The sequence below is a fragment of the Vicia villosa genome, linkage group LG6 (assembly GCF_029867415.1).
Source record: "Vicia villosa cultivar HV-30 ecotype Madison, WI linkage group LG6, Vvil1.0, whole genome shotgun sequence".
Taxonomy (NCBI): Eukaryota; Viridiplantae; Streptophyta; class Magnoliopsida; order Fabales; family Fabaceae; genus Vicia; species Vicia villosa.
In genome coordinates, this window is record NC_081185.1 from 143,854,007 (window position 1) to 143,881,490 (window position 27,484).

General features: G+C 33.2%; 1 protein-coding gene, 1 long non-coding RNA gene and 1 pseudogene across 2 annotated transcripts; 1 reads left to right on the top strand and 2 right to left on the bottom strand.

Moving 5' to 3' along the window:
• Positions 1-533: 533 nt before the first annotated feature.
• LOC131612626 (uncharacterized) lies at positions 534-1,068 on the top strand. The gene is made up of 3 exons (XR_009287443.1): positions 534-667; positions 765-844; positions 935-1,068. It is a non-coding gene; the product is annotated as an uncharacterized LOC131612626 (long non-coding RNA).
• Positions 1,069-13,169: 12,101 nt separating this feature from the next.
• On the bottom strand, positions 13,170-17,136 carry LOC131612628 (putative disease resistance protein RGA3). The gene is made up of 2 exons (XM_058884388.1): positions 14,296-17,136; positions 13,170-14,163 (listed from the first exon to the last, which is right to left on the bottom strand). The coding sequence occupies exon 1, from the start codon at positions 16,948-16,950 to the stop codon at positions 14,314-14,316; it is 2,637 nt and encodes an 878-aa protein (XP_058740371.1). The 5' UTR covers positions 16,951-17,136; the 3' UTR covers positions 13,170-14,163; positions 14,296-14,313.
• Positions 17,137-23,808: 6,672 nt separating this feature from the next.
• Positions 23,809-27,316, bottom strand: LOC131610320 (putative disease resistance protein RGA1; annotated as a pseudogene).
• Between the last annotated feature and the right edge of the window lie 168 nt (positions 27,317-27,484).

Below are 27,484 nucleotides of genomic sequence, written 5' to 3' on the forward strand. Positions count from 1 at the left end.
TGATTAAAACCATTATAATTAACAATTAATATTAAAACAAAATTATTATTATGAATTAAATTTGATAATTACAATAATAAATTATTTAGTTCTTTATTTAAAATTGCAACTAATAAAATATGTTGATAATAATATATTATACATGAAAAAAAATAAATGCATTTTTAATTACTACTCAATAAAAGTTTAAAATAAAAAATAAAAAAGACATGTTATGCTATTCACAAATAATTCTTTTGTTAATTTTCATCTTTTGTTTCTATAATAAAAAAATTAAAAACAAGTGTTCAAATTAGAAATATTGAACAATAAATATATTTTAATTATAATGATTACAAAATTAAAACTATTCTTAAATATTATTTGTAACTCTTCTAATAAATTATATTGATAATAAAGCGGTAATTCATTAAATGTTCTTGATGATAAAATGTTAACTCATCAATTTGTTTTCAATTTCTTTAATTATTAAAAAAATATTCAACATAAATAGGTCTTATTTACCTTCACAATCCATATGGAAATGAGATCTTCTTTTTCTATTGTGTTGATATTTTTATTATTTTTTTCTTAGTTCTCACTTATATTTTAACTGTCTTTTGATTGCAGAAGGATTGCAAAGTTGAAGCCGAATCGTTGAAGCTGTGTGAAACTTTGAAATTCACAGGTGAGTTTTGTTTTTATGATTCGGTTTGAAACTGATGCGTGTTGTTCTTTCTAAAATCTGCAGGTGAATTTAGTGTTGTTCTTTCTAAAATCTGCAGGTGAATTTAGTTTGGTGAAGATGATGAACATGTGTGATAGGTTATTTTGAAGGAATTGTCGGGTTATGCAGAATTTGAAGGTAAGGTTGAGGAAGTTTTTGTGTATGGTTTTGTGTTGATTTGAAGGTGTGGGTTCAATGAGTTTAAGGTTACTGAAGCTGAATTTCCAGGTTCTATGGATGGTACTCTAATGGAAGGTCAAATTATGGAGGAATATTTGTGCAGAATTTTATGGTGAAGGATCAAATGAAATTTGGAGGAAGAAGTTTGAACAAATGAATTTTTAACTGTCATTGACTCAACTTAATCTATTTATCAATTATTTAAATATTTTATCAATAGTGTTAAGTAATAATTTATTTTAAGAATTTACTTTTATAATTTCTTCTTCTTTTCTATTGTTTATTTGAATATAACTATTGTTGTTAATTATTATTTTTATTTAATAATAATAATAACCTTATAATATTTTGCTAACACTCTTAAATAATAATAACAATAATAATAATAATAATAATAATAATATATTTGACTTTAATTAAGACATTTTAAATTTAAAAATCCATAAATTTAATTTACTTTTTTTAGCAAATTAATAAAATAAAAACTCATAAAAATAAAAATCATTTGCAATTTATATTTTTAAAAATATGAATATTATGTAATTTTTTTGTTTTTAATAAATAGTTAAGAAAAATTCTTTTCATATTATATAATAATACTCAAATTTTAAATACAAATTAACATTAATATAACAATTTTTTATATTTATACAGTAAGACCTCTGGAATTCTATAAATTATATTAACACAACTAACTATATAATAATAATAATAATAATAATAATAATAATAATATTTTACTTAATTTTATATTTTATACATTTCATATTCAACTTCCAATTCCTTTTAATATTTTATACAATTTAATATGTAATTTAAAAAAACTCCTGCAACAAAAAAAAACTTTCAAAGAAATTTAAAATTACTTTTTATAACTTATATCACAATTAACATTCATAAAAGCATATTACTACCTTTAAAACTCCAATTATCATCGAATATTATAAAATTTTAAATTACTTTATTTTATTTTAAAATTAGCAATAATAGTATTAATTTAATTTCAGATACCACTACTATGAATAATAATAATAATAATAATAATAATAATAATAATAATAATAATGATAATAATAATAATAATAATAATAATAATAATAATAATAATTGTCTAGGTAAACTACCCGTTCGTTGCACGAATTTTATTCAATAATATCTTTGTTTGATTTTATTTTATTTAACTTATAATAGTGATTGTGATATTTATCTTCATTAACTTAAAAAAACTCCTACAATATTACTTTTTATAATTAATATCACAATTATCATTCATAAAGGCATATTACTATCTTTATAACTCCAATTATCATTGAATATAAAAAAAAAAATAGATTACTTTTTTTAATTTTAAAATTAGTAATAATATTAATAATTTAAGTTCACATACCACTACTATAAGTAATAAAATAATAATAATAATAATAATAATAATAATAATAATAATAGTTATAATAATAATAATAAATATGTTATACAACTCTATATTTTATACAAATTAATTTAAATAATTTATAAATTATTGTTATTATTATTAATAGTCCTATATTTTAATTGTAATTCTAATTGTAATTGTCATGCCCTCTCACTATTGAAATTTTCTTTTCTTTTTATTAATTTATATTAAATTTATAATAAACCAAACAACATTATAAGTTTTGTTGATAAGATGTATTTGAGTTTATTATCAATTTAAATATAAATTGTTTACGAAAATATTGATATGGTGTAATCAATTTAATAAATAAAAAATTATATTACTATAATTAATTTATAGTCTTGAAGATGTTTATATTAAATTATATTAAAATATTTATTCACTTTTTAAGTTGATTGTATTGAAAATGATTATATTCTTTAACTTATATACAGTTTAGATTAAAATACCTATCACACGAAATTAATTTATTGTATTGGATAAACAAATTATTTGAAAAAAAAAAGTTGATAAAATTTTACAACAAATACTTGAAATCTATAAATATTATTTTCTATGCACTTTTATTTTATTTTTAAATTTAACTTAACAAGTTTGTGATTGCTTTTATAAATGAGACATTATTATTCATTCATTTTAAAAAATAAACATTTTTATTCTTAATTAAGATGGATTACTTATTTATTAATAATAATTATTATAATTGATAATAAGATAAACAAATCATATTACTTATTATTACAAAAATTTAATTATTCTAATAGACAAAAATAAATATCATTAGTAAAAAATAAATATATATTTTATATTTTTATTCACTTTTGTATGTGGAAATACAAATTTTTATTGAATTATTCTCCAATTAAATTTTTGAAAAATAATATTTGAAGTAATAATTATATGAATACCCGTGCAACGCACGGGCCATATATCTAGTTAATGAAATTATCATGTTAAAATTATTCTCCTATTAGTATTATAACTTTTAATTTATATTAACTTTTTTTTAATTAATTTTATATGAGAATAATGTGTTGATTTAAATATTTAATAGGTTGATCATCGGTATTTACAAATACAATTGATTCACATTGATTTTAATTTTTTTAACAAATATTGAGTTATTTCAAAAATGCATCTTCGAAAAATCTCAACACTAAATATTGGGATATTTCGGATATACATCTCCGAAAAACACCCATTTTCGCAAAAAAAAATGTGAATTTGATGAATTTGGATATGCATATCTGAAAATACCTCTAACAAAACAAAATATGGTGCGTTCGGATGTGCACATCCAAAGTTGGGAGTATTTTCTTATTTTCGCCATAGGTCTCTAAGAAGACATATGAGTGTATTAAGATATTCCCTTGTTGAGATATTCGATCTAATCCAAGTTGTGTAACTTAAGCCCAAGCACAATTAGGGTTTGTTTGCCTACTTAGTGTATAAGTTAGGTGTATATAAATAGTCATAGTTTGTATCATTCATTGTATAATTCAAGTCAATAATATAATTCTTATTTCTTTATTCTCTCTATATTCTCTCGTCACTAAAAGTGTCTCACGCACTAACAAATTGATATCCAGAGCTTCCGGTTAATGTTCTTGATCATGTTTTCAAGAACTTCGCGTCAGAGATCGTGTTTCTAGGAAACGTGAATCAATCGCTGCAAAGATGAATGATACTAATGGCATTATGAATTATCTTCCAATGCTTTACAACAAGAATTGGATTCGATGGAGAAAACAGATGCAATCTCTGTTTGGCTTCCATGAAACCCTAGAAGTGGTTACTAGTGGTGTTCCTGCGCTGGTTACAAATGCATCTGGCGCACAGAAAACAGCCCACAACGAATCCAAGAGGAAGGATGACAAGGTTGCGTATTGCATTCAAACGGCGGCTGATGCTGCAAATTTTGACGGAATCTTTCATGCTGAATCGGCGAATGAGGCATGATATATTCTTGTCAAATATTATGAAGGGGGTGAGAAAGTCAAGGTTGTAAAATTGCAGACCTTGCGTTGACAATATTAATTGTTATCGATGGAAGAAATCGAAAAGATTGCAGAGTATGTGTCGAAGGTGCAGAAACTCGTCCATCTCATGAAGGGTTGTGATAGTTGAGAAGGTAATGTGTATGTTGACCTCTCACTTTGATCACGTTATCGTAATTATTCAAGAATACAATCAACTTGAATCCCTAAAACTGGAAGATTTGGTTGGTTCGTTGGAAGCGAATGAGATTAAGATTGTTTAAAGGAAAAGAGTTCAAGATTAGTTATAAGCTTTGTAGGCTCAGTCGTGGAAAAAGAATGGTGGTTCCAAAAAAATCAAAGGCAAAGTCAAGCAAGAAGCCTTGGTTGAACCTTCAGAAGCAGCAGGTCGAAGATAGAACTTCTGAATTCTCGAAAAGATGAGGAGGAAACCATCGAAAGGACAAAGAAGAGAAGAAGGGTGTGCAATGTTATCATTGTGAGAAATGGGGTCACTTGTCTAAACATTATCCGTACAAGAAAGACAATGGATCGACAAAAGGCAAGGACAAAGGAGCGAACCTTGCATGCCAAGAATCAGATGATTCTTATGGTATGGTGGTTATGGCTACAACTACGGATAACCACGTCGAATCCAAGATCTGGTTCCTTGACTCAGGCTGCTCGAATCACATGACTGGTCAAAAGGCGTGGTTGGTAAATTTCGACGAGTCGAAGAAGAGCAAGATAAAACTTGCTAATAATAGTTCGTTATAATCAAAAGGTACTAGCAACATAGATTTTCAAATGAGTAATGGAGAGAAATCTATGATCAAAGATGTGCTCTATGTACCTAGAATAAAGTGCAACCTGCTAAGTGCTGAACAACTAGTCGAGAAAAGTTTCTTAGTTGTCATGAAAGATGGAGTTTTAAAATTGTTTGACACCCATAATAATTTGGTCTTGAAATCACTTATGTCGAAGAATGGAACATTTAAGACCATGTTAGTTTGAATGAAGTATAATTTCTAAAACTTTCGTCGACCACAAGGATAGTTGGTTGTGGCATTTGAGGTTTGGACATTTGAATTTTTGATCACTCAATCAAATGATTACTCAAGATATGGTTACTGGAATTCCAAGTCTTGAGATTCCTGGAAATTTCTGTGAAGGTTGTTTAGTCGGAAAGTAATCCATAAATTCTTTCGCTTTGACTATGCCAATGAGATCATCATGCATACTCGAAGTGGTACACTCTACTGTATGTGGTCCATTCGAAGAACATACCATTGGTGGAAACAAATACTTTGTTTTATTTATAGATGAGTTTAGTCGAAAGCTGTGAATCTATGTGATCAAGAGAAATAACGAAGTATTTGAAATCTTTAAGAGATTCAAGATACTTGTTGTCGCTACCGCGAAAAAACAACCGAGTCACCATTGAACTTTATTAATCCCAATAAGGGAAAGGAAATGCACAGCAATCCTCAAACGGGGAAAGGAAGGTCTTACGACCAAGAGAATGGTAGGGGAGTCGATTACACAAGGGGGAGGTATTAGCACCCCTCACATCTGTCGTACTCGACGGGATTCGCTCTTGTTCGTTTCTAATCAAAGGGTGTGTCTACTTAACTACTTACTTGCTAAAAGGTAATGCATGCAAAAAGGAAGAAAAGAAAATACGGGGAAAAAAGTTTTTAAATAGTTGTGCTCGCTTAGGTCCCACCACCTAATGCCTACGTATCATTTTGTAGGAATCAGAGTGTCGTAGTTCGGCTCAACAATTTCTGTTTGTTTGTGTTTTTTAATGGGTGGAATTAACGTTCGAGCTCTCGCAATAGGAACGACCTTCGATGCAATCGAGCGGAAATAACTTTACCCTTAATGAAAAGGAGTCACCGATGAGGCGAAAGAATTGGATTGTGTCTTTTAGGGGTTTTGAATTTGAGTATTTGTTAAGTGTTATGAAAGTTGAAAAGAAAAAGAAAGGGAATGCAAAAGGGAATGAAGAATCTAAGGGAAATTACATTCCTAATGTTATCATACAATGGTAGTCTTATAGTTAGGATTGAAAGGAACATGCATCAAAGCTAGACAAGCAAATAGGCCACAAAATGGGAACATGCAATTGAAGGCTAAAGAAACTATACAAATGCCAATTAGTTCCTAAAATTTACAAGACTATTCCTAAGAGAACCTGTAACAAAGAACGAATTCGTGATACTCAATTCTAATTGAGTGACTCACCGTCCAACAATGAACAAAGGCAATAAACCTAAGGTGGTCATGCAGATAAAAACGAAGTCGTGATACTCAATTCTAATCGAGTGACTCATCGTCCAACAATAAACAAAGGTAATAAAACTTAGGGGGAGCATGTGAATAAGAAAAAAGTCGTTGTACTCAAATATGATTGAGTGACTCATCATCCAACAATAAACAAAGGCGATAAACCTAAGGGGAGCATGCATCAAGAGTACGTCACAAATCAACCAAAAAACAAGAAACACAATTGTATTGAAATTGGCATAGAACATGAAGAAAACAATTCAAAAATTTGTACAAGAATTGACCTAAAAAGATTACTATTTTTATGAGCATTTTTTATACAAAAAATTACCAATTAAAAACAACAATTATCCTAAAATCTATTAAGAAGACCAAGATATTTTTGTTTTTTATTAAGGTTTTATTACTTAAAAAGAATAGAGAAAAAACTATGTAAAAACCTAAATCTAACAATTTTAAAGGAGTTAGCGGGTTCAATTGAGATTATGGGGATTTGGTCAAGGGATATTGGCGCAGGCCCAAAATATTAGCCCAACAGAGTTTTGTTGTATCAAAAAAAGAACAGAGGGTGAGTGCTGGAAATACGAGTGTGTAGCGCTAAATCTGGCATAGAAGGCCCACTTGTAATTGTTTCTTGTACAGATTTTGCCCAACCAAAATGATATGTACGTGGGTCTAGATGGGAGTGAACTAGCAATTTGTTGGGCAGGCCCAAGGCTTGGATCCATCAGATTTTATTACTATCTATTTCAGATTTTTAATCATAGATTTTTATCATTAGCTGTTAATAAAAATTAAATAAAAGAAATTTGTTCATGTAGAACACTTTTGATTACCTCCCGGAAGAAGATTCTGGCGAGGTCACACTGGAGTTTGTGGTGTTTAGCTTTAGGAATTTGAGTTGCACAGCTGATGCGAGCTAAAGAAAAGATACCTCTAGCTTATTCCTCATATGGATGCCCTATTTAAAGCTGTTGGAGCCATAATCACCCTCATAAATGGAGGAACATTGGGTTCCCTCCATAAATGAGTGAACTGTCGAAACTTCCGCCGTCTGGCTCTTAAAGAGATGAAACTTCCATACTGGTGAAGACTATTGATGTGCAAACGACGGTTACGGGTATCCTGGGTTGAACATCCCCGAGCTCATTTATGATTACATCTGTCGGTCTGCGATAACTGTCTTGGTCGGCTAGGGATCTCAAACTGGGTCGAGATTCCATTTCGGGCTGTGGATCATGACCGATCATATCCTTCTGCTTTGGTACCAGCTTGCCTAGTCGGCCTAAATATTCCAAGTATGTACAAGCCCCCGAGCTAAAATTCCGTTGGGATGAATAGTTTGGTTCGGAGAGTTTACTTTGGGTCGGTTAGGCATGTCAGATCTTCTTGTTCATCCAATGGCCAAAAACTCCTGATCTTCCGTGTGTCAGTAAGTTTCTCCTACTGATTGCCACTTTTAATTCCACAAATGTGCCACTAATGATGAGCATTTACGGATCATAAACCTACTATATTAGCCCTTAGTCTGATTATTTCAAAAAAGTAAACGTTCGCTCTTCTTCTCTTCCACCTTTTAAGATTTCAAATTTTCCTCACGTAAGATTCGCTCAGGAACATTTTTCTTCGTCTCCGACTCTCTTCATCAGGTAACTTCCCTTTTCTTATTCTTCTGTTCTTTACCATGGCTATTATTAGGTAATGTGATGAGTCGTGGAATTTCATTGTTCCCCATACTGCTAAAGAGAGGAAAGCTCTCTAGAAGCAATGTATGAAGTCATGTAAAGATCATATGAGTAAGGTTGACTTTAGTCAAATTATACATGAGGTGTATGGAGACCTCTATGAATCCTCAAGGACACTGACTCATATTCTGGGTCGTCATGTTCGGTAGAAGTTTTTACAAAAATGGGAGGGTCTTTTATTGATGCTGAGGTGCTAAAGTATAAGAAAAGCTCGACGACTCGAGATGATATGCGTAAGCTTCGGGCCAAGAGAGATATTTCGTCTACTGGCAATGAAGAAGACGTGGTCTTGGAGTTGTGTGAGGAAGGGGAAGTTGTATGCCTCTTCCGTTCGAAGGGTGTTAGTGATGAGTTTTTCTATTTCTATTTGAGTATTTTGGACGATTTTCGAATTTAATTTCCCTTTACCGACTTTGAAGTCGAGTTGTTAGCCTCCCTGAACGTGTCCCCAGTCCAGATCTGGCCTAACAGGTGGGGCTTTATCAAAGCTTTTGAATTCATATGTGATGCTCTGCTCACTGACCCATCTCTGGGTATCTTCTTTTTCCTTTTTGAGTCAAAAGGGGCTGATAAAGGAGGTTGGATAAGCATCAACGGATCGCCGGGAGGAATTTCCTCGGGGCTTTCACCTCAAACTATAAAGACTTTAAGAACCAATTTATTCGGATAAAGGGGTGAGAAGTGTCCGGAAGTTCTATGCCCATCTGATGGGAGCCGGTGCTTTTCTCTTTATTGGACCGAGGACCCTGTTCCTATGGTTGGCTATGACTTTGACAAATTGAATGCCGACGAGATTCAAGCTCTTTCTTTTTTGGACTCCTTTTCCTTGATGAAAACTAAAGACATTATGGAGAATTCGGATGACCAAGTGACGCTCTGGTCTTTCTTAGGTATTGTTTTTTATACTCACTGTGCCTTGTGGATTATTCGTTCACCTCATAACTTAATCCGACTAGCAGTATTGATCAGGCCATGACTAATGTGATGCAGGGTACCGGGAAGAATAGTCATCAATCTTGGTCGAGCCCCGAGTTCAAGTTTTGGGAAAATAGCTTCAATGGATTGAAGTTCCTCTATGACCATCTGAACGCCGAAGGGGATATTGCTATAGCGAAATCGATCGGCCCTCAACAATTGACTGCCAAATTGGGAGCCCATTTAATGCGGAGCACCGTGATGGTACGTGTCCTATTTGAGGCCGGTGATGATTATGATAAGGTCGAGCGTCATCTGTCCCAAGAGGTAACTAAGTTGGAGGAGGCCCTGAAAGCCCAGACCGAGAAGCTTGATGAAGCAAATCGGCAGCTTGCTCAGGAGGTCGAGAAGCTTAGGAAGGCAGGGGAAGAAGTTAAGCAGTTGAAGAAGGACAACGAGTGTTTGAACAAGGACAACAAAGAACTTAGGGCTTTGTTAAAGGAAGCTAAGCTCGAAGCCCTATTTGCTGGCGATGAGGCTTTCGATAGGGTGAAGACGCAGGCTCTGGTTTTGTAACCTGGCCTTAATGTTGATGAAATGGACTTCTTCAAGGTTATCCGTGAGGGTCAGTTGGTGGATCCAGAATCCGACGCCTCTGAGGTCGAGGGAATGCTCGACAAGGAGTTCCCGGTCAGACATATCAATGATGATCGTGCAGACCAGCCTTGCCAGTGATGTTTTTGTTTATTGTTGTTACATTTCTATTCCTTTGTTTGTAAATTTTTGAAGCCTCTGGCGGCGTGTACAATGATCCTGGCCCTTGTAGCCTTTTGTTTCATGTTTTTGTGATTTTGCCAAATTAATTGCCTCAGTATTTTATAGTTCACGTTTCATCCGAGTAGTTAATAGTCGTGCTCTCAAGCCGGCTTGGCTTTGGGCTATCGTGCCTTTGAGAAACCTTAGTGTTGTACCCCAAAATTTGCCCTCATATATTTGCAAATGTCATTTTATTTCAAATAAGTGACATAGGCCAGTTGGTAAGAATTCGAGTGTAAGGCTTACGAAGTACAAGGTCCCGGGTTCAAATCTCATTTTTGACATTTTTTTCCCTTTTATTTGTTTCTAACTTTAGTTCTAACTTTATTTTCATTTATATTCAAAAATAAAATATATTTTTCTCATTTTATTAATTAATTTTCGTACTAATTAAATATGCATTTTTTTAAAATAGTCAAATTTTCATTTTTAAGCACTTTTTAATCAAAAATCATCAAAAAAAAAAATTTAATCATTTAATTTTTATTTTCGTATTTATTTATTATGCATTTTTAAAACATTATTTTTTTCATTAAAATCTTTATTTTAGGTAAAAAAAATAGTTAAAAATCCAAAAAATAAATGAAATCTTTTCAAATCAATTTCTTTTCCAATCGAATTTTGCACAAATTTACAAAAATGTACAGATTCGTAATCTTATTCACCAAATTATGAATCAAATCTCAATCAATCTCAATTTTCAAAAATCATTTCAAATTAGATGAATCACCTTTATTGTCAAACCCTAATTTTCAGATATAAATAGTCCCTCAAACAAATTCCTACACTTTTAACTATATAATAATTAACCCAAAAACTCTCTCTCCTCCAACCACTCTCTCACGTATAAAAAAGTCATTCATTCACTAACTTGTCAAGTACATAGGTACACTTACAATAGTTCTTCTCCCAAACTCTTATTTCATTTCATCCATGGTACATAATCCTTACACACATTTCACATGTACATATTGCCCATATAAAAATTCCCACACATCCGCTGCTGTCGGGCTCCATCAGCCTCGCAAGAGAAGAGGAAGAGGAACCTTCAAGTTTGAAAAGTCAAATAAAATTTCTTGGTATGTGGTTTTATCAAAGTGAATACTCATATTATATTGGTTCCAAATACAACCAAAAAAAAAAGGGAAAGATACCATTGTATTGTACTGGTACGTATGAAATTTGATTATCTCTAACCTCACTTTTTACTTTTTCTTAGTTTTTACTATATTGTTTAGTTTTAATTAATTATTTAGATTTATTTGAATGTTTGTTATTTAATTATAGATTTACTTGAATTGTCTCTATCTTGATAATCATTATTCCGAAAACACAAAGAATCAAATATTATAAATTACAAAAAAGTATTTCTCTCCACATAATTAGGTTCAAACAAATAAAACACAAAAATATTTTGGTTAGTTTCTTTATTAAATATTAAAATTCAAAAAATATATTTTTTATTAAATGCTTATTTTCTCTTTAAAATTTAATTTAGTTTTTATTTAGATTTTTTGTTAGTTAATTATTTTTTCTGATAATTGTTTATAACTTTGCTATTTTCTCATGTCATTACTAACATTTTTATTTTGATTGTGAGGTACTATCTTGAGGCTTTGGGCTGTTATGGATATTTTAGCGAGTTACATATTATTTTTGTACATTTATCATTTTTGTACATTTCTCATCGCGAAGTCTTGTAATAACGTAGCTTTAATTTTCTTTGCATTTTTCTAAATATTGTAACTGCTCACAAGATGTAATAATTTAGGGTTTATATTCTCGCATTGTTTACACTTATGTATCTCTCCCTAAGCTATGTAATAGCGTAGGTTTTACTTTCTCGCATTTTATATTTTTATCTCTTGTATATATTTAACTGATAGTTTAATAGGATTGTATAGCATGACTAATCAATGAATGCTAGAAAACCTAACTCAAGATTAAATAATTGAATCAAACACACTTTGCACACTTCACCTCTAGGGTAATCTCTCTTGTTTCCTTACGATTAAATTGGTCATGTCCCTCGAACGTAGGGATACTTTAACAAAAGAAGCTTACGAATAATATCATCGTAGTCTCTTTGGTATAAAGATCATAGTCCCTCGATGACCCTCCGAGTTGCCTACTTGTCCCTTGATGACCCTACGGAAAAATGATTATAGTCCCTTCGAATTGCTAAGGTATCCTTACAATGCTGCCTTCTATGACCATGCGATGACCCTACGCCTGTCCCTTCACATCCAAAAGATAATACTACTTACTAACTAATGGTAAGGATAGTCCTATCCACAAAGGAGAAAGAAAATAACAAGAACGGCCTTGAGTGGGTAAGACGCTCTTAAATGCTTGCTCATAACTCAAAATTCAAATTACTTTTCACACCTCACACTTTCAAAATTATTTTCAAAAGAAAATACTTTGTATACATTCTTACACGAATCATTACAAAGTCAAACTTTTTTTACAAAATATTTTCAAACATCATTCTTTCACAAATACTTTAAAAAATAAACACTTTATATACATTCATACGAGAATCATTACAAAGTTACACTTTTTTCTATACACACACCATTTATCAAAAAGCAAGTAAAATGAGTTAAACAATTAAGAGCCCATGGATACAAAGGATGCTAGTGCCTTCCCTTTGTATAATTTACCCCCGAACTTAAAATCTATCAAGGTCTTTCCTGTTCTTTTATACCTTTCTTAAATTGGATAAAGTAAAAGTCGGTGGCGACTCTTGCTAACCGTAACATGTTTTACGAAAAACAAAACAAAAGTCAGTTCTCTCACTATATTACACCTAGGTATTAAATGTTTTTCAATATTATCTATGTTTTCAAACTTCTTGTATAAGGGGAGGCTAGGGAACTTCTGATCCCTAGATCTTTCTTGCCTCTTAGTTATGGATAAGATCAAAGACGAAAAAACCTCTGAAGTCTCGAAGTCCCGTGATACGAGAAGGAAGAAGGGGGTCGTTGCGGACTCCTCTAGGAAGCCAAAGCATTCCACTTAGATTGTTTCTTTCTCTGAGAAAAATCAGTCCCTGAAGACTAGGTCATAATCTTTGAAGACCAAGAAGGCGGCTATGGAACATGATTTTGACTCCAAAGCTGACGAAGATTGGGACGAGGATTGACTTGAATACCTTCGCTTGGAAGGCCATAAATCCGCTAACTAGAAACAATGTTATTCTTGTACTTGCATTTTGTACTTGTTCTGTTAATCATTAATAAAGAATTTTATTCCTCTTTGTTGCTTTCGTTATAGTGATATATACAGCTCTCCGATTTTGAAATCAGATGAGAACTCTTCGTGAGCCCCGAACGTTATGTCGTAACAATTAAATGTATTTTCGTAAGGATTTATGTATTGTAAGATTTCTCTTATGCGGGAAGCCCGCGTAACATGTCGGGATGTTCCAGATTTTATACTGTATGGAATGTGTGACCGTGATGTCGAATATGGTTGACCAGCTTGCTTAGGGGTTTTGATCAATCTGGTCAGAAAAGAGGTCATGGTGACGTTGTATCGATTGGTGCGACGAGGTCCGTGGTGGCCTAGACGTTTTGATCAAAGCAGTCGCAATGATGTTCGCTTTGACTATTGCGACAAGATTCGTGATGGTATTTCCGTCTTGATCAAAGCAGCCACGATGACGTTCACTTTGACTATTGCGAAAAGGTCCGCGATAGCCTAGTCGTCTTGATCAAAGCAGTCGCGATGACATTCACTTTGACTATTGCGAAAAGGTCGCGATGGCCTAGTCGTCTAGATCGGACTATTGGAAAGAACATACTTTTCTTAAGAAAACATGTATAATTATAGTGAATCCATGCACCATGAACTTGTTGTCTATGATCCTGGTCGATTATTTCACCATATATACAATAAATATTATGAAAGATGTACTGTAGTTAAACACAAATGCTATTTCAAACATAAATGTTTGGAGTACTAGAAGTATAAAACAGTCACTTTCAATTCTTTGCCTACATGGCTACATCAAACATACATATAAACATTTTGAAAATCCAAATGGTCTTGCTGACATTCATTTTCCACGCTCCTTATCATCAACCTTGCCTTACCCTGCAAGTAAAGAAAACTTTACTCTCAAACAAATTATGGAAATAACAAACATCAATCGCAACAACTCATTGAAATAACTAACAGGTAACTACACAACAAGCCAAATTAAAACTCACAAAATGTTTTGTTTACCTTCTAGGGTAGACGACTTCATTCCTTCACCTCTCTTTGTAGAATTTCAATTGAAGTGATTTCCATGCGAGCAATCATCGGCCAGTACTCACCAGACTTAGGCTGACATTTTAGGTATAATTCAGGACAATCATATATGTACAAATGTTCAAGGGCGGCGAGGCAATGGAAGTCACTTGGAAGACTCGACAACTGAGGGCAACAAGAAATCCAAAGTCTCTTAAGACGAGTCATTGTTGTTAGACACTCGGGGAGTGTTGTAAGATTGGGAAGTTCATAAACTTGTAAGGTCTCTAAAGTATCTACAACACCTTCAATCCAACTAGGAATTGTCAGAAGCCCGGTAAGTCTTGCGATATATAAATGGTTCATCATGAATCTTTGGATTGGATTCTCATTGTACAATGACAAATCTACCATCTGACACTTTGAAACTACCAGAGTTTTTAATTTAGGAAAAATAAAGAGAGGCAAGGACACTAGACTACCACATAATTCAACAATCAATGTTTCGACCGAAGTGAGTCGTTGTGTCTCGCTGAATAGAAACTTCATATTATGACACTTATAAAAAACCAAAAGTTGAAGGTGGTTCAAGTTTGTAAATAATGCGAGTGGCATAATTGATTGCTTTGTTGTTATAAACAATTCCCGAAGACTAATCAAACTCCCTAGCCATTGAGGCAATGTTTCAAGCCCCATACATCCAATGAGTTTTAAGACTTGCAAATTATGGAGTTTGCAAATAGAATAAGAAAGTCTTCTGATTTTTTTATTATAACAAAGGTCGAGATATCGCAAATGCTTCAGTTTAGAAAATGAATTAGGCAGAGTCTCAAAGGAAGAGTATCTTAAATCTAAATATCGCAAGTATTTGTATCTTGATATCCATGTATCCAACAAAGTTCCCTGGTCAAGGCCCTCAACCTTGATGGGAAATAATATTGTTCTCAAACTTTTGGACTTGGGGAACAAAACATTGTCTACTGAATTATTTTCAACAACGGATAAGTGTCTTACGTGTTCAGGTATGTTCATAGTACGCGAGTCCACTGCCACACACTCCTCTTTCGCAACATACCGAGCAAGATCATGTATCAAGGCATGTACTTTAAACGTGACAAAATAGCCTAAGCTTTTAAAATCTTGAATAAATGATCTAGAATTTAACTCGTCTATATATTCTCTTGCAATATCCATTAGATTTTCACCTCCATTTCGAGATTGTACTAGTCTCAGAGCTACCCAAAGCCTAGCTATATCATTACTATTGAAGGTATAATCTTTGGGATAAAGAGAAAAGTAAACAAAACATTGCTTCAAATAGGATGGCATTTGATCATAGCTTAACTTCAGTGCAGGTAAAATACCATCTTTCTTTTGTACTATGTCCCATAACTCAGAATCTTTCACAAATATCCACTTATTTAAATCATATTTTGAGAACAATGAGCTTCCTAATGTTCTGACAGCAAGTGGAACCCCTGCACATTTTTTCACAATTTCTTTTCCGATTTCCACTAGATTTGGATATTTATCTTGTTCACCTTCCTTAAATGCCCATTTGACAAACAAGGATAAACAATCATCTCGAGAAAGACCTTTTAAAACATACGAGGAGGGAATTGTACCTGTCATTGAAGCAATTGAGTTGCTACGCGTTGTCACTATGATTTGACTTCCTGTTGCGCCAACTTTGATTAAATTTATCAACTCAATCCACTTTCCACGGTCATCATTCCATATATCATCTAGCACAAGCAAAAACTTCTGACCAAAAAGTTTATGCCTAAGGCGACTTTGTAGTTGCTCAATATCCAAGTTGTTGATGTTTTCTTGGTGATCAAGAGTAACGCTCGGTGGATCTGAATTTGGATTGAAAATGGAAGCAGAAGCAGCGTTGATGATTTTAATAATTATTTGCTTGATGTCAAAGTCATCGTAGTCAGAGATACAAACCCACATCTTCAATTGGAAAAGTTGATCATCCATTCTCTTATCATTAAACACAAACTTTGCAAGTGTGGTCTTTCCCAAGCCTCCAATTCCTACTATGGGAATAACACACAAACTTTTATCACCATCATCATCTTTAGGATATGGTTGCATCAAAAGCTTGATAATTTCTTCCCTATCGTTCTCTCTCCCAATTACATCGGAAGCATCAACATGGGAATGAGTCAATTCTCTCCTTTGTAAAACAAGTTCAGGACCAATATCAATATTTGTTAGGCCAAACTTGTTCCCATCAGCTGCTACCTTATCTAATCTGTCCCTAATCTCTTTGATTTGGTATGCCATCCTAGAACGGAAAACAATTGGATTAGAGAATGAAAAGAAGTGGCGTACCTTTGTCCGAGTGCTGTTAGAAGCCTGGACAACTTGCTTCTTGTTGTGTTGGAACTCAAATCCATCAAATAAATCTTCAGCATCAGAACAGATGTTTTGAATCTGTCTCATCCATTCACGCAGCCCATGCATTTTGTCCTTCTTATACTCAGCATCCAACAGAATACCTTTGACAATTGACAAAGTGTCTTTGAATTGCTGTAGATCGTCGTACACACCATAGGCTCGTGAAACTTCTTCGTAAGCATAAGAAGCAAGCTTTCCTAGGAGTGAATTAGCAATATCAAAAACAAATGATTCAGCCATGTTAATGAAAACGGAAGAAAAGCAGAAATATATGTATGTAGTATGTAGTTGTGGTAATAGTGCTTTGAGATACAATACTCCTTTTCATATATACATTCAGCTAGACAGTGACACCAACTTATTTTATTCATGAGGAACCGATGCAACAATACTAGTTGTAATTTATTTGCTTTGCTGTGTTGATTATGAAAGCTTGGTTGAATTTAGTTGTTAAATGGGGGCTTTGTAGTAGGTTATATGTTTTAGGTTCATATATGGTGAAGGCTAATTCTATCAAGGTCTACTGCATCGGTTTGATGATCTCAGAAGTATATCCGGTTAAAGAAGGGAAATGCTTTAGACACCTCTTAAATTAATTGAATTTGATTTTTGTTGGATGAGTCACACTAACATGCCTCGTGAATGGAGTGTCAATTTGGTGTTTAGAAATTAAATGGTGTCTACATATAAGTATCCATCAAAGAATGCTATAATACAATTTTGAAATATAGTTTTCTATACATTATATTTTATTTGTTAAAATTTATGTCACATGAAAACACGAAGATCCATATAAATTCGGTAGAATTTATAAATTTTGTTAGAGATTTCCAAAATATTATTTGGACGTTAAAGCTATTATTAACGGTAATAAAATAAACATTCAAAATGTAACGTTACAGGAATCAAACCCGCACAACTGCTGGTTGGCAGAGTAGCGCCCCATCCACTGAACCATTGTAATGTTTATGAAAAGTGATGAACGTTAAAGTAATTATTGGTTCATTAATTCTGGTGCTGAATATCTACAATATAAGAAAGTTCACTTATCTGGAAAATACCATATTGTCATTCTGTTACCAAATACTGCCACGTGGATGCCTTAACCATCTTTCTTTTCTTTTGCTTCTACTACCAACCCTAGGGTTGCTTCTATTTTGAAAAACATCACGCTCTCTCTTCCTTCACCCCTCTCTTCCTCTTCCTCTTTCTTTTGTCTTTTTTTCTCTGATATTGTTCTTCTTCAGATTTTTGTGCAGATGAATATGATGTTGATGGTGACGATGAACACGTTGCTAATGATATCGTGATGTTGATGGTTTGTTTTCTCAACCTATGAAATTTGTAACTTCTATGTTGTTTATTAACATGACTATTTTTTTTCAGATCAACGCTTCTATGGTAGGGTTTTGATTTCGTTGTCTGTGGTGGTCGGAATTGAATCGCATACGACGAAGAAGACACTGATTCTCCTCAGATTTTAATGGTTTGCTTTTTACTTTATTGTTTTACATTCATTTCAAAATCTCCATATCCTTCAGTTTTACCATTTTCAGATCTGTAACCGTTCAATCGCAACAATCCATAGTTGATTCATCTACTGCTCAACTTAAAGAAAGGTATGTTCAAGTTGTTGGTTTTGTAGTTCATAAATTATTTGAAGTCTGTGTGATTTAATTTTCAATTTGTGTGACAAGAATGATACTTTTATCCATCTCACCTTAGATCTACGAAACTAAGTTTATGTTGTTGATGATCTATTTTTAACTCTGCCCTTATTTTTGTATTCTGTTTTTGTTTTTGTTTATCAGGTTTTTATGCATTTGGCCTTCAATGGTGAAGGTGGAGATTATTGATGAATTGATTGTTGTGTTTTCTCCCTTGCATTTTTATTTTCTCCTTCCAATATTTTAGTTTTCTGGTTGGAACAATGATTTTGGTGTTAATAACTTTGTTTATGATAGGGTGTATAACTTTCTTTCTGTGATAGGGAATTTATATAAACATTGTTGTGCCGATAACATATATGTCGACTTTCGATAACATAAGCTCTATACTCCAAACAAAAACTTATGCTCCTAATGATGCAGCGGACATAATGCTCTGAGAAAGCGACTTGAAGAGGTATACATACACTTTTATTGGGGCTAACGGTCTTTCGAATGATTTCTTCAGTTTTACGAGTTACACTTAATTGTTTCAGCTTGGATACAAACTTAAAAACAAAATAGTAAATCATAATAAATTTAATTTCTTCTCCTGCCAAGTTATTCAAAAATGTGGTGATTAATATCATCAACAATTTCATTTGTAGGTGTGAGATTCAAGGTTTGAAACTGACTTGTGATTTGCGTTTCGAAGCTGCTTTCTTTTAACTGAAACTGTAAGTGGACACTTGATAATTTGGTTTGTACTTGAACTTGTTAAAGAATTAGAAGGTTATGGAGCTTTTGGTGTGATTTTTTGTGTTAATGTAGGTAAATATAGCAGGGTGTATGCTAACTGTCAGTTATGTTCATGATGGATGATTAGTTTGAAAATGATACATGGTTGTGTAGTATTTGAATGCAACGTGCAGTAGGTTAGCGAAAATGTGTGAAGATTGTGTATGAATTGTAATGCGAGTTTATGACTGTTTTGGCTAGGTTTATATAACACTGACTTGACTCTTTTGTTGACACGATTCCAAATTAACTTAGTTTTTCTTGCCCTAACTAATGTTTAATCAGGGTGCTCTTCGATCCATCTTCATTCGTCCTCAAGGTCTTTATATAAGTTTGAAAGAGAAGTAAGTTTCAGTTTAATTTCTCTTTTATCCTCTTAGAATTTTTTACTGTGCTTATAGTTGAATTTTTATATCCTTTTTTGATTATTAACTCTTAGAGCATAAATATTGGGGGGTGGTATTTGCCACATGTATCACTTGTGTCAGAATAGTATGGATAATTGAATGCAAATGGTGTAGTATTACATAACCACATTATCCAAATAATGCTACGGTGCTTTTCAATTTTTTATTATATTAAATGTTAAGTTAGTGTATATTGTGTGATTAGTGGGACTCATTTTAAAGTTTTAGATGGGTAGTATGGATATTTACAAATTTTAATTAGGTGGTTTAAATAATTGATAAGTGTGAAATAATATATTATATTAAGTGGGGTCTATTTATACCACCAAATTGGATTGTATGGATGTGGATGCTCTTATATCTCTTCCAACTTTATTATATGAAAAGGTGTGAACCTTCTTAATTTTAGATGATAAGAGTGTATATACATGTGATAATAAAACATAAAACTAAACCAATGAAAACGGTCTACAAATTAACGATATCAGTAAATATGGTGAATTTTGTTCTCATAATAAATAAATAAAAATTAGAGCTTGGTAACAATGCAACTATTTTTTAGAAAAGAGCATGCTATAAAAAAAGAAAATCATTAATACTTTTTGGTAATTCAGGTTAATACTTTTTACTAATACTTTTTATTTTCTTCGTCAATACTTTTTACTAACATTTAACTTTATAAAAATATTATCACACTGGTAATCGTGCGAATGCACGAGTATTCCGTTAATATTCAAAATATTGAATGTTAACGGGAGTACGAAGTTATTCATTAAAATATTAAATATTAAGGACACTACGAAGTTATTTATCAAAATTTTGAATATTATCGAAAACATTAACTCACTTATCTAAAATTTGAAGATTAACGGGAACACAAAGTTACTAATTAAAATAATAAATATTAGGGGAACACGAAGTTATTGACAAAATATTGAATATTAATGAGAAGACGAAGTAACTGGTAATTTTTTGAATATTAGCAAAAACATTAAGTAACTGATAAATTTTTTCAATTTTACCGGGAACAAATTCGGAATATTAACAGGAACACAAAGTTATTGATTTATATAATGAATATTAACGGAAACACGAAGTTATTGATCAAAATAATGAATATTAACGGGAACATGAAGTTGCTGATCAAAATATTAAATATTAACAAGAACAACTTTGGAATATTAACGGGAATACGAAGTTACTGATTAAAATAATGAATATTAGCGGGAACATGAAATTACTGATCAAAATATTAAATATTAACGGTAACATGAAATTACTGAATAAAATATTGATACTAACGAGAACATGAATTATTGATCAAAATATTAAATATTAACGGGAACATAAAGTTACATTTCTTAAATGCATCCTTAGATGTATTATTCAATCTATTATAATATAAACTTTATTTTATTAATTACTTTTTATTTTCAATATTAACTTTTTTAATATGAGAATTTTTATAACTTTTTTTATTTTAACCCAAATTTAATTTTTTATTAATACCTTTTACTTTCCTCAATCCAAATGCGCGAAAACGACGGGTACCCGTGCGAACGCACGGGTATCACACTAGTTATTCAAAGGGTGCTTCCTTTCACTAAGTGATAGTAGTATCATTTTCTCTATAAATAGAGACACTTGTGAATTAGAAAAGACACACGAAAATAGAAATATTCACATTCATTTTTCCACCATTTCAATTATAATAAAATCATTCTTTCACTTTATTAATGCATGAGTAAAGTGTAGAAAACATTTTTCCGTAAACTATTATCAAAAGATACGTTTAGTGTGTTTGTGCAATTCACATTAAGGAATTTAAAGTATCATGAAGGGAATTCGCCGTTAATCTCAATTGCATCCAATATACAATAATTGGTGGGGGCGAATTGTTCCTAAATGTTAGTGTGAAATTCACACGCTTTGAGTTTTCAAGCTCGATCTTCATCAACACTTTCTTTGTTCAAGGGCTGCCTCGTATCCACCAACAACCACATTTATCTAACAAATTTTAAGTTTGTAATTAACAAAATAGAATGTATTTTTAAGGTCAACCAAATACTATGGTATAATCATATATTTGATAGTTGAATACTATGGTAAGTTGTAATAGACATTTAAATACAGTAACAAATTACTTCAAACAACTAAAAAAGACCACACCGAAAACATACAATCTCTCCTCTTTTCTTATAGTCTACTCTAATGACTTGTATCCCAAGCAATTCTACTGATTCGGGTACCGACTTACCACTGGTTCATAAAACTGCAATCCCTTAAACGAATTCTATTTCCCTACCGATTACAACGCCAATTAACAACGAATTAAGCAAACGTGATTTTAACATACACAGTTTAACGATTAAGCAACGATAAAAGTCAAGGAACATCATTCAATCGGAATAAATTAATAATATTCTATATAACTCAAATTAAGCAAACAAGACATATAGATTAATATTCAAAGGAAAAAGAAATTTGATTAAAGATTAAAAACCTCAAAGGTATGTGGAAATTGTAACTAGCAGAATTTGCCTTAGAGGATTAGTTACTCGTGATTCATACAAATTTCAATTGTTTTTGTGAATAGTAAAAAACATGACATCCATGTAGCATGGCCATAATTCTTTTAACAACCCAATGGTTTCACTTACAATCTGAACCGGATCGAAAACATAACCCAAGCCCATAAAAAATCACCCAAAACAACTTAATTTCTACAATCACAAACTTCAACGAACTTCTGGAAATTATGCACTCCGATTCAGCCCTTGACCCCAACATGAAAGTTGTAGCTGTTTCTCTCAGCTTTTCCATAATTATTAGAACGCGTCAATCTGATTCACAAAATCCATAATTACTCTAAAATTAAGATTCTTTTGTTTTCATAAAATAAAATTTAGTTGAAGACAGATTCATCAAAAATAAAAGATAAAAGATCATCTCTTTCAATAATGTAATTAGGGATAGCAACGGATCGGGTCGGGTGCGGGCTTCACACTATCCAAACCCGCACCCGAAATCGGCACCTGAATCTGAACCCAAACTCAATTGCTATTCGGGTGCAAAATAACACTCACGTCCACACCCGTTGGGTTCGGGTTTTTCCCCCCAAACCCGTAACAAAATACACTTTTCCTACTCCAAGAGTAAGTTATTAAGACTTACTCCTCACCGTGACCATTGATTCTTCTCAATCTAATGGTTAAAGTTAATGAGTATAATTTTTCTCTCTCCACATTTAATTAGTTATTAATTTTAACCATAGATTGAAAAGAATCAATGGTCTTGATGAGGAGTAAGTCTTGATAACTTACTCTTGGAGTAAGAATATCCCTCTATAATATGAGCGTGTTTCGGTTTACCCCCACCGTTGGCAAAGGCAGGTTTTGGCAACGGCTTTTTTGAAAATACCGTTGCCAAAAGGTAGGGAGGGAGAAAAGCAAAATTCACTATTACAGGGGTGAATTACTATTAACCCTATATTTAAATATATAAGCGGTGTGGTTTCGGATTTCGGGTGCGGGTTTCACACTACCCAAACCTGCACCCGAACCCGAATTTAAATCCAATCAACCCGTTCACTCGGGTTCGAGTGCAAGTGAGCCCCGCGGGTTTTGGTCTATTTTTCATCCCTAAATGTAATTCACACCATCTTTTTTTTGGTTTATCACCACCGGTTTAGTCCGGTTCAGGGGTCATTTCTGCCATCAAGTGGTTTCAGCCCCCTCCCGATCACAATTGCGAGGGATCGAGTCGTGGTTCTCCCTACCAAGTTCAGCGCCAATCATCACTGAACTAACTAACGATTGGTTAATTCACACCATCTTAATAAAAAGACAATCTTTAATATTAATTTAAAAATTCATCAATGTTCGGGACTCAATCTAGTTATATACTACCCAAGTGAGAAAATAGTTAATTCATGCTCCATTAAATTGTTGGTCTATCATAAATGTAGTGACTCAAAAATAGGGATGGCAATTTGGCCCATACCCAGTGGGTACCCACAAAAATATCCACAATGGGTAGCGTAAAAACCCGCATAAATGGATATGGGCACGGGCTCGGGTAATTATCCACTTAAATAAGCGGGTATGGGTGCGGGTATGGGCAACTTAGTACCCAGTTCGCCCCATACCCGCACAACATATATATTTATATATTTTGATTTATATTATTATATTAAAATAAATGTCTATCAATTTTCAAAAATACATCGAGGTTAAACCATTATATATGTAACATAAATGTTTGTTTATTTCATAGTTTAATAATAAATTTTTTGAAAATATTTAAATGATACTAAAAACTTAAAATGATATGATATTTTATAGTTAATATACTTATTTTTTATTAGAAATGCGGGTAACGGGTACGGGTATGGGTACATACATACCCAGAGGGCGCGGGTACGGGTGCTAAAGTTGCTATCCAAACGGGTATGGGCTCGGGTACGGGGATTTTTTCTAACCGCGGATATGGGGATGGGTATTATAGTACCCTACCCATACCCTGCCCATTGCCATCCCTACTCAAAAAGTTAAATGATGGTTATTTCACCAAATATTCAACGACATACATTATGAAAGTACTTTAGTTCAACACAAATGCTATTTGAAACATAAATTTTTAAGTACTCGAAATATAAACAATCACTTTCAAGTCTTCGGCTACATGAAACATAAAGATGCAAACATTTTGAGAATCTAAATCCTTTTGCTGACATTCATTTACTCCAATGCAATCCACGACTTGAATTCTTCTTTGCATGTATCTCCATTTCCATTTATGCCTCAGCGTCAACCTTGCCCTGTAAATAAAGAGAACTTTACTCTCAAAAAAATCATGTCTTGTCACCTCCAATTCAATGTTCTTAGAATCAAGTACAAATTATATTCTCTATAAATTTCCAATTTCAGCTGTAATTTTATGTTTTTAAATAAGAAAATAGAAACAATCCTCATGCACAAACAAAAAACCTTTTGAATCAAAAAATGTTTTGCGGGTGGATATATGATTAAAAGGAATTTTTAGACCAAACTTAGAAAGGGATCATGGAAGTGACAAAATTATATATTTACCTTCAAGGGTAGACGGCTTCATTTCTCCACCTTTCTTGGTACAATTTTAATTGAAGTGTTTTTCATTCGAGCAATCATGGACGAGTATTCACCAGACTTAGACTTACATTTACGGTATAATGCAGGACAATCATATATGTACAATAGTTCTAGGGCGGTGAGGCATTGGAGGTCACTTGGAAGACTCAATAGTTCAGGGCAGTCAAGAATTTGAAGCCTCTTAAGACGAGTCATTGTTGTTATACACTCGGGAAGTGTCTTAAGATTGGGAAGGCTATACAAGTGTAAGATCTCTAAAGTATCTACAGAACCTTCAATCCAACTAGGAATTGTCAGAAGAGTGAGAAGTTCTTCAATATATAAATGGTTAATCACCAATCTATGAGTTGGGCTTTCGTTGTGCGACGTTAAGTTTACCATCTTACAGTTTGAAATATACAGAGTCTGTAATTTAGGAAAAATGAAGAGAGGTAAGGACTCTAGGCTACCACATGATTGAACAGTCAATCTTTCAAGGGAAGTGAGTTTGTGAGCCTCATTGAATAGAAACTTCATTTTGTCACAACTATAAAAAACTAAAACTTGAAGATTGTCCAAGTTTGCAAGTTCTGTAAGTGACATAACGGATTGCTTTGTGGTTATATGCAATTCCCGAAGGCTAACCAACCTCCCTAACCCTTGAGGCAATGTTTCAAGCTTCCTGCACCCCCTGAGTTTCAAGACTTGCAAATTATAGAGTTTGCAAATAGAATGGGGAAGTCTTTTGATATTCCTATTATAAGAAAAGTCAAGAACTCGCAAGTGCTCCAATTTAGCAATTGACTTAGGAAGAGCCTGGAAGGAAGACTTACTTAGATCTAAATATCGCAAGTACTTGTATCTTGATATCCAAGTGTATAACAAACTTCCGTTGTCAGGACCCACTCGCTTGACGGGAGATAATATAGTTCTCAATCTTGTGGACTTGGTGAACAAAGTCTCACCTGCTGAATTATTTTCTACTACTGATAAGTGTCTTACATGTTCAGGTATATTCCTAGTATGCGAGTTTACTACTGCACACTCCTCTTTCGCAACATACAAAGCAAGATCATGTATCAAATCATGTAGTTTGAACGCGTCATAATAGCCCCTGTTTTTGAAATCTTGAAGAAATGACTTGGCATTTAACTCGTCAATATACTCTCTTCCGGTATCACTCAGTTGTCCACTTCCCTCTTGAGATTGCACTAATCCAAGAGCTACCCAAAGCCGAGTTATATCATAACTAAAGAAGGTATAATCTTTGGGATAAAGAGAAAAGTAAACAAAACACTGCTTCAAATAGGATGGCATTTGATCATAGCTTAACTTTAGTGCAGGTAAAATATCATCTCTATTCTGTTCTATGTTCCATAGTTCTGAATCTCTCACAAATATCCACTTGTTTAAGTCATATTTTGAGAACAATGAACTTCCTAATGTTCTGACAGCTAGAGGAACTCCTGCACATTTTTTCACGATGTCTTTACCAATCTCCACAAGATCTGGATATTTAATCACTTCACCTTCCTTAAATGTCCATTTGATAAACAAGGATAAACAATCATCTTGAGAAAGGCCTTTTAAAACATACGAGGGAAGAGTACCTATCATTGAAGCGATTGAGTTGCTACGTGTCGTCACTATGATTTGGCTTCCTGTTGCACCAACTTTTATCAAATCTATCAGCTCAATCCACTTTGCACGATCGTCATTCCATATATCATCCAGCACGAGCAGAAACTTCTGACCAAAAAGTTTATGCCTAAGAAGACTTTGAAGTTGCTCAATATCTAAGTTATTGATGTTATCTTGGTGAGCAAGAACATCACCCGGCGGAGCTGAAATTTGAGCCAAAACAGAAGCAGAGTTAATGATTTTAATAATTATTTGCTTCATGTCAAAATCATCAGAGTCAGAGATACAAGCCCACATCATCAATTGGTTGCATCAAAATTCTGATAATTTCCTCCCTATCATTATCCCTCCCAATAACACTTGAAGCGTCAACATAGGAATGAGTCAAGTCTCTCCGTTGTATAACAAGTGGAGGACCAACATCGGGTCTCGCAAGGCCAAACTTGTTCCCATCAGCTGCTACCTTATCTAATCTTTCCCTAATCTCTTTGCTTTGGCGTGACATCCTATGACGTAAAACAATTGGATTAGAGGAAGAAAGGAAATGGCCTACCTTCGTCCGAGTGCTGTTAGAAGCTTGGACAACTTGTTTCCTCTTGTGTTGGAAGTCGAATCCATCAAGTACATCTTCAGCATCATAGCAGATGTTTTGAATCTGTCTCATCCATTCACGCAGCCCGTGCTTTTGGTCCTTCTTATACTCAGCATCCAACAGAACGCCCGTGACGATTGACAAAGTTTCTTTGAATTGCTGTAGATCGTCATCCACGTCATATGCTCGTGAAACTTCTTCGTAAGCATGAAAAACAAGCTTCCCTAGTAGTGAATTAGCAATATCGAAAAGAAATAATTCTGCCATGGTATTAAGGAAAGAGCAGAAATGCTGTTTATATCTAAGTTTGTGGTTATGGTGGCTACTGGCTATGCCTCACACCATATAGTCAAGTCAACATTGATAATAGACAAAGTCTTTTTCACTCTCTTTATTGTCTTCCACTATGTACTGTAAAACATTATTCAGTGAACCTCCAATTATCTCATAACAGTTGAAATGAGGAAACAAATTTTATTTATCAGTTAAAACATTATTACTGCAAAAGAGAAAAAAACATAACTAGAAGAGCAAGTAGAAAATGAGCTACTGACAATGTCTTGTGAGACAGCACCTAACAAA